Below are 10,537 nucleotides of genomic sequence, written 5' to 3' on the forward strand. Positions count from 1 at the left end.
TACGTCATGAAAAAAGACCGTAATTTTAATTAACGTTACAGGTTTTAATCATTCAAGCGGTAAGTATATAAAACTAGGTCGATTATATAATTAGTTTTTTTTTTTTAATTAATATTCGTGCCATTTCGTTCATCGTCACGTTAAAATATAAGACCCTATCTGACGCACCATATTCAGTATGTTTATCACCTCTGAGGAGAAGCTACGCTAACCTAACCTAACCAGCTAACTGTTTTAGAGCAGCGGGGGTGCGTTAAACCACCAGTGGGGTGTTTGGTGTCTGAGCAGATCCTCGGAAATGACAGGTGCAACGTCTGTCTAATTCGTCACGCCGATCCCACCGAGTTCCTAACCGATCTAGGAAGCGATAAAACGTTAAACGTAAGTAATACGTTTCAAGGTTGAGTTGCGCGACTCCACTATGTGTAACGTTAGCCAAACTGAACGTCTGTACTCGACGGGTCTGGTGAGACGCTAGCTAGGCTACGTTATATCTTAGCGTAGTGATTACCATTCTGTTATTACAGAAGGTTGTCAGTAGATAACGCAAAAATGGTCAAATGTGCTGTAGTTAGTTGTCCTGGACTGAGCTGCACTTTAGCCAGCTGTATTTCAGCGTGTTTTTATGGCTTGCGGTAATTAATTATTTTCGCGTTATACTTGCAACTAGCAATTTAATTGGACACGGAACAGTTTTTCAAGCTATTTGTCACTTGACTTGTACATAATGATATTGTCCACGGCGTTGTCTCTAGTAAGGCATGTTCTGTAGCGTTAGTCAGCGTGCAGTCAAAACTCCAGTTTATGTGAAGGTTGATCTTGTGTTCTGTTGAAATGTATTAATATTTCGTCTTGATGCGTATTAGTTCGTCAAACCACAGTTTGGCGAGATAACTTGTGATTTTGCCCAGAAGCTTCTCGTAAAATTTGCTCTCTTGCTTTCTGCTACTCTGCTGCTCCAGGATTTTGTTACAGCCACGTTTTCTGAAAAAGTTGAATGCTTATAAATACGCGTGGCGTCGAACTCTGGTGTTTTGCTTGTTGCGGGTTGGGGCCAATCTGGAAACCGGTTTGCAATAAAAGCAGAGTATTGGTTAACACCTTCTAAACCGATTGTCAATTCGGTTTTGTCTAACCTGTTTTGGCTCGCAAATTCGTTAGAGATTGAACATTCCCTCACGGTGCTGCCCATAGACATGGCCGTACTGTAGACCTTGTTTTATAACTTGGGCTCTGCCTGAATGACATGGAAGAAGCAGGATTTTCGATCATACACCAGTTATTTTTAGAATTTTACTACTTTGTCCATCATCTCTCTCTGGTCACTTTTTGGCACATTAATTTCCAAACCATATTTTCATAGCCTCGTAGCAAAGGTTATGGAGGTCTCATCCACTCAACATATTAGTTCATCATAGTTTTTCATTCATCCTGTTCCACAATACGTGACTCTTGCTCCGATTAAAACCATGTGAAAAACTCAAATCACTCCTGATTGTGGCATAAGCAAAAATGAGAAACTCATTTCCTGTGAGATTCTAAAAAACAGATTGTCAAAAGGGACTGGGATTATTACATTTGGTACATTACAATCATACCTAAAATTTTATTTAATGCAACTAAACATGTTTGTACTTGCTATAGATTTGCTGAATCACCTACTACTTGCTTATTCTTTTTATAAATGATTGGGAATAATAGGGCTCACAACTTCTGCTCACAGTTCTTCACCTACTGTGTTTGATAGTTTAAAACCATCTCTTACCTTTTAAAATAGATTATATTTGATGTGAACCCCATTACCTCTACTTGTAACCCCATGCTGCCTTGTCTCAAGTCATGTGATGCATGCCTATAACTGGTCCAAGTCTTTTAACCATTATTAATAGTTCAACCATTGCTAGTGTCGCAAAATGCTGTAACCATGCAGTTATACAGCCACCATTTATAAAACCTGGTTTCAATCATATGATCCCCTGAAGTTTTTAGCCTAGTTGATTTTCTTTCAAAGGTTTTGGTAAATTTGTCGGCTTAACTGTCACTGCACCTAAGCATAATGATATTTTTAAAATGTTGCAGTCTGGTTTTAAGGCTCTTCATAACTTTTTTTTTTTTTTTTTTTTTAAGACAAATTATTCATTGCTTCTTGGTGACTCTGGGGATTGTCCTTTAATTTATTAGGCTTCACTGTGGCACTTGGCACTGTCGTTCATGCTATCATCATTGAAAGCCTTGTGTATATGATTGGTTTACGGGAAAGGCTACTCATCGGGTTTATAGCCTACCTTTGCCACAGGACCTGTTAAGGTCTGTAGTGGGCAACTATTTCATCTGTCGCTGCTATTGGCTTTGGGGTCCTAAAGGATCTATATTAGGACCGGTCCTGTTCATTATATGTAATATTTTAAGAAAACCTCTCTCGTTTCATTATTATTGATGATGATGATGATACTAAGGTGTATCTTTCTCTAAATTCAAATGATTTGTCATGAATGTGTCCCACTGTCTTGAGGATATCAAGACCTGGATGGCAAACTAAATTATTTGTTTTAATGGTTAAACAAAAGTAACACTGACCTCATTCTGTGACTGGAAATCTGGTGAGAATCCCATAAGTACTGATGGTATGTCAGACAAAAAAAGGTGGGCGGGGGAAATCCAGAAAACTTTGATCTATAAATACTCTTGTTAAAAGCAGTTTGTCAACTCAAAAATAATAAATTGAACCATTTTTGTGGCTCATTTGCACACTGGCACCTGGAAAAGGGATCACCCCTTCTTTAATGCCATTGCACTAGGCCCTGTGTATTTCATGGTATTAATATTTAAAGCCTTAAATGGATGAGTGCAATTTGATTGTGCTGGCCACCTCCGTCCTTACTCTGCTCCTTGGAACAGCTATTGCTACCTGTTCCACGCTCTCTGCCTGAGCTGAAGGCTCACCTTTAGTCTTGCTCTGCTGCTGAGTTTTAGGGCTGTTCCCTCGATCACAGTCTTCAAGTACAGGCATAAAGCATACCTTTTACTCTAGAGTTTGTTCCAGACAGGCGTCTGATTGTGTGGTTTTTTTTTTGTTTTGTTTTGTTTTTTTTGTTTTTGTTTTGTTGTTTTTTCCTCTTTTCCTCCCCTTCCTGATGTTATCAACTATATACAGCCCTTCAGTCAGTGTTTTTGTTTTAAATTAGTTCTATTAATAGACTTAACTTATTTCTCTCTTTAGACGTGTAAGGCTGTGATGCTTTGAGATGGCGGGCACAGTGGAAAGTGTGAGAGAGGAGGAGCCTCTGAAGGGTGTGTCAGAAGAAGGGGGTGTGTCTAACGACCGTCACTGTGCAGATGGGCTGGGCGTGTCCAAGCTGTCGACCTGGCGCACGGCTACCTTCCTCCTCTCGTTCTTCATCTGCCTCATCATTGTGTTTGCCTTCTCCTTTGTTCTGCCCTGCCCCGTTCGCCCACAGTACCAGCCCACCTGGAACCGCATTGTACCTGCTGCAGGTGAGATGCACTGTTACCTGTTCTGTAACCCCACGCCTGCTCATAGACAATGGTTTTATATAGCTCTCTCTCACCCTCAGCTACATATGATTTCCTGGCTGTGGGGCATGTTAACCCAGACCAAGTGCAGGATGTTGTCTTCATCTATAAAAGTGCAGAGGGCACCATGAACCAAAGCTGCATTGGTGAAGGTGAGTGACTACACACACACGAGTACCAGCTTCTGTTATTTCATTGTTAATGTGTGTTTCAGGTCTGCCCTCCCCCTGCCTGTTTCTCTTGGCTGTTGATGGCACTGATGGGGTGACTCTATGGGAACGACCACTAGCTGCTGTATATGATTGGGCGGTTTGTGGAGTGGGTGGGGTCAAGACAAAAGGAAAAATCTGTCTGGTGGCTCACACAGACAATCTCACAGCTGTTAACATGCACACAGGTACATGTAGTCTCTCTCAATCTCACATTTGCACACAGCAACACACTGGCAGGCTAGTGAGTCTAGTGCGTCAAATGCATTCAGTTTGGAATTTCTTCCAAGTAAACACTTGCAGTACTTTCTGACTAGCCCTTTCACTTGGCCAGTGTATAGCAATGATTTTAACTCATGCACACAAGCTTAAAGATTATGTACCCAACAGTATATGTAAAAATACATTTATAATAAATGTATACCGTTTAAACTAATGGGGCGTGTGCGTGCGTGTCTGTATTCAGGTGTGATCATTTGGCAGAGGCCACGTTCTCCTGTTATTAATGGACACCTCCCAGTGATCCTCTTGCCAGATCTTGATGGTGACGGAACTGACGATATTGCAGTGCTGTCGTACATCCCTCCCGTGCCGCCTCGCACACCTGCACCAGTATGACTCATCAGACATGCACTCACATGCAAGCACATGCACTACTGTCTCAGAGTACCAAACACCTTGTATGGAGTCATTTTGGCAGATTACACTGTAACCCCCCTACAGACTGAGCTGGTGTTCTTCTCGGGTAAATCGGGTGACGTGATTGGCTTAAAGGTGAATGTGGATGCAGGAGCGGTGAGGACTCACCTGCAGGTTACCACGCCAAGTGGAGCCCACTACCTGCTGCTATGCACAGGTGGCCAACATGCACCTGCTCACCACAACCACCAAATTTTACAGCCATCTACCTGGTTAACATGACGACAATCATTTTCCTGGTACTGCAGCTTCTTCAGGGTCTCACATCCTCCCTGATTTCTGTACCGACATCTGTCCTTGCCTGTGCCATAGACGGAGGCCTGTACACGGTGGGGTTGTGGCGTTTGGCAGACAGGGCTGAGATCAGCATGGCCTCCAAACTGAAGAAGGAGAACAGCTGGGAAAAAAAACCCACCAACATCTCAGGACTCATCCCACTCTACGGGTATGACCACACACAAACGCACCTGTGCCCAGCAATCACTTCATGCACATGATCACACTGGCTCTGTGTGTGCATAGAGAGTACAACTTTATGTATAATTATGAAGGTAGGCACCCTACTATTCGGGACTCGAACCCAAGGCTGACGAAAGGTAAACATGAGCTCTGACCACTGGACAAAAGAGCCAGCTCCCTGGCACAATAGCCAGAGCACCCATTTAACCTCCCTAAGTGATGGTCTCTGTCACAATAAGCATTCACAAATGCACAGGACTCCTCCTGCTAGCAGTCTGATTCCTGCAATATTAACAGCACCATCCAGTGAACTCTCTCTCGTGCTCTCTCTCTCTCTAGGTCAGGGGCTCTGCAGCACATGGTGGTGGTGAAGGGTGGCTCTGGAAGCTCCTCCCCTTCTGTGCTTCTCCAGACTGCCTCCACCATAATGTTGTTAAATACAAACACACTCAGCATCAGCTGGACCAAGAACACCAGCCAACTGATCAAGTGAACACATGCTCGCTCGCTCGCTCACACGCGTACGTATTTGTTATGGCGGTCATGCTGATTGTGTTTGTGTGTTCCATGTCCAGTATTCCCTCATTTGGTCACTTCAATAAAGATGGAGTTTCTGACATAGTCCTTGAGGAAAACCTGGGTAACGAAACGAAGCGGGTGAGTACTGCGCTAATAACTCGCTGTGGGTTGACTGTGTGAAGTGGTGGTTTTGTGATTCTGGATTGCCGGTCAAGCATTGCGTTGTGTATAGTTCATTCATGCATGTGTAGGAACCAACTGATCAGGTCAGTTGGTTATATGGATGGTTAGACACTGTCATTATTAAATGTTTAATTGTGTGCAGGTTGTAATTCTGGTTGGACAGGCAGTTTTGTGTAGGTGGTGTTTCTAGATGGGTGACTTGGATATTCTGTATAACTGTCTTGCTGTGTGTGTGTGGAGGTGATTGTACAGATGGTTAGCTTTGTGTTTGTGCATAAAGGTGGTTCTTTAGATGGCTTATCGGAGGTTTTGTGCGCTTCTATGTGTAGGTGGTGATTGTGGACGGGCAGACGGGCCGGGAGCTGTGGGCGGGAAGTCTGCTCTTCGGTACCCAGAGCCCCAGTCCTGCTTCTGTTCTCACCATCTATTCCTACTCTGTCTTCATGTTGTGGGGAGAGACACGTACACAAAGCAACGTCACAGTGAGTACCTCACTCTCACACGCACAGAGCAATGACATGTTGAGATGGCTGCACTGACGCACGTGTGCAAACGTACAAAACGCATAGTAATGTGACAATGAGAAAGTAAGAGATAAATGTCATGTTAATGACATGATGCATTGTGTGTGTATACAGAGGGGCATCTCTGAGGAGTGGGCTTCGTACCTCCTCCACCCCCACTATTCTAGTGTCCTGCTGGAGAGAAGAAATCCTGTACAGAACATCATCTCGTTTAAAAGTAGCGTATAACACCGCCCACACACACACACACACACACACACACACTCACACATTTAACTGTTCACACCACTGCTCTTAAAATGTAACACTAACTCAACCCACAAAGGATAAAGCCAACTACTGTAAAATGAAAAGTGTACTCTTGCAATTCAACTAGTCAAGTGACGACTGATTTTGTGCAATATTTTAAGAAATCCATCAAAACTGAAAACTGTCCTTGTATACTTGCAGCTGCTCTGTTGGAACGAGGTCGTCATGCCTGTTACCTCGTCCTGTCTGGAGCCAATGGATCACTGACGGATGAGGCGGGGCTTGGTGGGGCGGAGCCAGTGGTCTTGACAAAGCGGAAGATCAAGGATGATGTATCGCAGAGTGTTGTGCTGGGAGTGGGAGGGCCTGAGGGCGGGGCCATAGCTAGAGACATGGAGAATTTTGTGAGGGAGGCATTCGAAAGGCTGAGATTTAATGAGGAAATGATTTAACTCCTCTGGAGTAACAGCTGCTCCTGTGTAGAGTAGTTGGTTTTAATCCAGGAGTGGGAGGGGAAAATTAATGTAGGAATTTGCTAGTTCCTCAGATTTTTATTGTAAATCTAGAGTGCTCTTCTCTGTACTCTGCACCTCATCCCAGTTTACTGAAGCAGTCTGCACCTAGTTTCTGAGCTCCTTAGAGTATGTGCACAGAGTTCTGTGCGAGTCTGTAAAGTCACAATGCAGTTGATGCTCTGTGCGTGGGGGATATGTGTGGACCACACTCCTGTCTACAATGTCTTGAAAAAATGCTGCATGATGTAGCCTTTATCTCAAAGAACAAAGACAATCAGAACCTATACAGTACATCAAGTACAGTTTAGAAATGGATTTATAAAGAAACAGTAAGCAAGGAATGCATTAAGTAAATTTAAAATCAGTTGCTTATAAATTTCTAGTATAGTCCAATACCAAGCACTTTATTGGGTGAGGGTGAGGCCAGTATGTTTCTGCAGTGCAAGGCTTGAATACAGTGCCTGGGTCTGTGGTGCTGGGTTCTGTGCTGAAATAACCAGAATCTTTTGCCTTCTGAAACGTATGGAACACTGTAACTGTTATATACTATACACATCTAATCATGTACTAGGACCATATATAGTTGGCCCTGCTTCATCATTTATGAATATTTTATTCAATTTCATTTTCTGCCCTTCTGTAGAGTGCTTTTGTTTTTTTAAGGTTGTTCCCAGTGAGACGCTAGAGGGCAGCACTGCATTGCAGTCGTAACTGTGCAGTGTGCGCAGTCGGTCCGTTCCAGTGGCTTTGCCTGGGCGACTGCTAGCAGTGCTGATTGTGTTTGGATCTGTTTAACGTTGTTTTTAAGCGGTACAGAATGATTGATTTTGGCTGTGTGAAACTAGTTGTGCTGATGAGCTTCTCTCATGTATACCCTGCTGTTTTCCTGGTAATGACTCTAATCATCCTCTTCAAGTTTACTTTGATTTGCTTTCATTTGTCCAGTCCCAGTAAACCTAATCATTTTCCATATTCCTTCCATTTACTTTTCACCATAAAGTGGAAAAAGTACAATCATGCAGTTGTGTGTTGCTGGATGAAACTAGCTTGCTGACTCATCAGTTTGTTGTTTGTATACCAAGGAGAAGTGAGTGTGGTGACTATAAAGTTAACAGTGCTCAGAAGGGTCCTTCTTGTAGGATAACACCTATGTCTATCCTATATTTGCACAGATTGGGAGTATTGGTGTTCTGTGGAGAGACTGTGGTCCTGAACTATTCAATTGACCTGCTTGTAGTGGTTTGTTTTAAGATGAAACCAAAGTAACTATAGTTGAACACTGTCTGCATTGGATTTGGCAGAGTCCAGGCTTGGCTCATAAAGCATGATGATCTTTAGTGGTTCATGCTGATCTGTGCGTGCGTATGCACGCACGCCAGCCAGTCACTCACTGAATGTCTTACAGGGGTTCAGCCCAAGGCCCCAGGAGTTTAATTGCGGATCCTGGGCATGAGTTAGTGCCTTTAGAGCAGGAGGCATGTGCGTGCTTCTTAGTTTATAAACAAAAATGACTATACTGCTGCAAAAACTCAGTTCATTGCTGCTGATCAGTAATATCTCTGCACCTACTAACGTCAGTCGGCATGCTCTAATCTATACGCAAGTCTGTAGTTTATTTTCCTTACTAAGATTGGAGACCATGGTCCAAAATTAAAGTGTAAACTGTGGACTTTCAGATAAAATAATCTTAAGACAGAGTTTGTAACTGGGGCAACTAGTGATTTAAAAACAAACAAAATAATGGGGGGTTTTTTTGGGGGGGGGGATGGTCCTGGATCAGATGCTTAATAAATGAGGAACAGGACCCATCAATAAGGGACCTTAATCTGAAGGGTGAGGGCAGAGGGTCTCAATTTTGAACCAAAGAGCAGCACATGCATGTTTAGGTTAATGTTCACCCCAACCACAGAAAGGGCAAACATGTCATAAGCTCTCTGTGGACTATGCGAACTCTCAATCCAAACCACGGTGTTGAACAAGGAAGTGGATTGCTGGGAAGCAGGAAGCATACACATGTCCAAACAGGAAAAGGAGGGTCACTTATCAGTGTCTGCACTTCCATGCTCCAGGTGTACTGAACCAGCTGCCAACTGATGGGACAAACTGCACTCAGAGTGCATTAATACCCAGGCCTTAAAAAAAAACCAAAAAAAACCTGCAAGTGACCTCCTGTGCAGCCAAAGCCCTGTTGCACAAAGTCTAGATGTGAGCCCCACCCAGAGTGCCAAAGGCTCCTCTGCAGCACAGCTCTGGAGTAGTTAAATTAGTTTAATCTGAATCAGAGATTCCAGTCACCTGCTGTGCTGTGTAATGCTACTGGACCAAAACAGGTAGTCAGCATGCAGCTTCTGCATCTTAAAACCAAATCAAGCCATGATACAGTCTGATCCTGGACCTTTTTATGCTGTGTCTGAGTGCTGGTGCATGTTGCTCTGTGTGGTATATTTTATATTTGATTTACTTATTGGTTTCTTGGGCTTTTGTATTATAAACCTGTAGATCAGGTCTGAATTAGATTTGGCTTCTGGGTTTTTAATCACTGTAATTTTGAACACTAAAATGAGTGGAATATTCAATAAAGACATGATTTTGTTGATTTGACACAAAGTGCTGGAGTTCAGAGTCCAATTCTTGTAGTGGGATTTTAATTTTATGGTTAAATGTGCTACCTTTTTGTCAGACAGTAATCAATCCTTCCATCTACAGCATCCATTACTCGTGTGTCTGAGAATAGATGTGATCGCTCTATACAGAACGGAGACCAGTTTGCTCGAGCCTGTCCTTTCAACACTTCGCTTAAAGTAATTCTATTATGGCAAGTTCACGCTATGATTTTTGGCCCTAAATTTTTCTTGTCGACAGGGTTTGGAGGTCGCCGAGGAAAAACTCCAGAGTGTGAGCAAATTGGTGTTATTTCGGGGTTCGGAAATCGGCGCCATCTTATTACGTGTGAGTTGTTAAAAAGACACGAGCTGAGAGCATTGCCAATCGCTCGCATAATCCCGAACAATATTATGCTAAAGATAGGGCCTGGCCAAAAAAGGTCACCACCTGGATTTAACTAAGCAAACAGGTAAGAGCCCCCCCATGGGATAATTACTGCCTGGGTGAGTATGTTTTCAGCTGGCAACAAATTATTTAACCCTAACTGATGCAGGGAGTAGCTTCCCATTTGTTAAACAACCATCTCGAAAGACGCATCCTGTGGTCATGGAAAAGATGTTAATCTGTTTCAGAAGGGTCAAATTAGTGGCATGCATCAAGTAGAGAAAACATCTAAGGAGATTGCTGAAACTACTAAAATGGGGTTAAGAACTGTCCAACGCATTATTAAAAATAATCTTCAAGGAAGGAATGTGGTGGGGAAAAAAATCTTGAATGACCGTGATTGGCAGTCACTTAAACGTGTGGTGACTGTTTGTAGAAAAACAACAGTAGAACTCGGGGATATGTTTAATAGTGAAAGTAAGCATTTCTACACGCACAATGCGAAGGGAACTCAAGGGAGTGGTACCAGATGGCTGTGTAGCCGTAAGAAAACCACTTGTCAATGAGGTTAACTGGCAAAAATGGCTTCGATTTGCTAGGGAGCATAAAGAATGGACTCTGGAGCAATGGAAGGTCATATGGTCTGATGAGTCCAGAT

The 10,537-nt window shown here is 43.1% G+C and overlaps 1 protein-coding gene across 4 annotated transcripts; it reads left to right on the forward strand.

The window, feature by feature from the left end:
• The first annotated feature begins 95 nt into the window (after positions 1-95).
• Positions 96-9,499, forward strand: fam234a (family with sequence similarity 234 member A). Of its 4 annotated transcripts, none has more exons than XM_027003140.3 (12): positions 99-381; positions 3,221-3,495; positions 3,576-3,686; positions 3,749-3,931; positions 4,210-4,355; positions 4,467-4,599; positions 4,755-4,887; positions 5,241-5,390; positions 5,477-5,558; positions 5,933-6,085; positions 6,242-6,344; positions 6,578-9,499. In XM_027003140.3, the coding sequence occupies exons 2-12, from the start codon at positions 3,246-3,248 to the stop codon at positions 6,826-6,828; spliced, it is 1,695 nt and encodes a 564-aa protein (XP_026858941.2). In that variant the 5' UTR covers positions 99-381; positions 3,221-3,245; the 3' UTR covers positions 6,829-9,499. The 4 variants fall into 4 exon arrangements, with proteins under 4 accessions (XP_026858945.2, XP_026858941.2, XP_026858942.2 ...); XM_027003141.3 differs by lacking the exon at positions 99-381 and adding an exon at positions 389-466; XM_027003143.3 differs by lacking the exon at positions 99-381 and adding an exon at positions 510-635.
• Positions 9,500-10,537: the final 1,038 nt, after the last annotated feature.

The sequence above is a fragment of the Electrophorus electricus genome, chromosome 14 (assembly GCF_041902795.1).
Source record: "Electrophorus electricus isolate QZ-2024a chromosome 14, ASM4190279v1, whole genome shotgun sequence".
Taxonomy (NCBI): Eukaryota; Metazoa; Chordata; class Actinopteri; order Gymnotiformes; family Gymnotidae; genus Electrophorus; species Electrophorus electricus.

Bases quoted from the DNA above. Each gene is read 5' to 3' on its own strand.
- fam234a (XM_027003140.3), top strand. From the start codon at position 3,246: ATGGCGGGCACAGTGGAAAGTGTGAGAGAGGAGGAGCCTCTGAAGGGT. The intron at 4,356-4,466 runs GTATGACTCATC...ACCCCCCTACAG, and splicing joins CGCCTCGCACACCTGCACCA to ACTGAGCTGGTGTTCTTCTC. The intron at 4,888-5,240 runs GTATGACCACAC...CTCTCTCTCTAG, and splicing joins GGACTCATCCCACTCTACGG to GTCAGGGGCTCTGCAGCACA.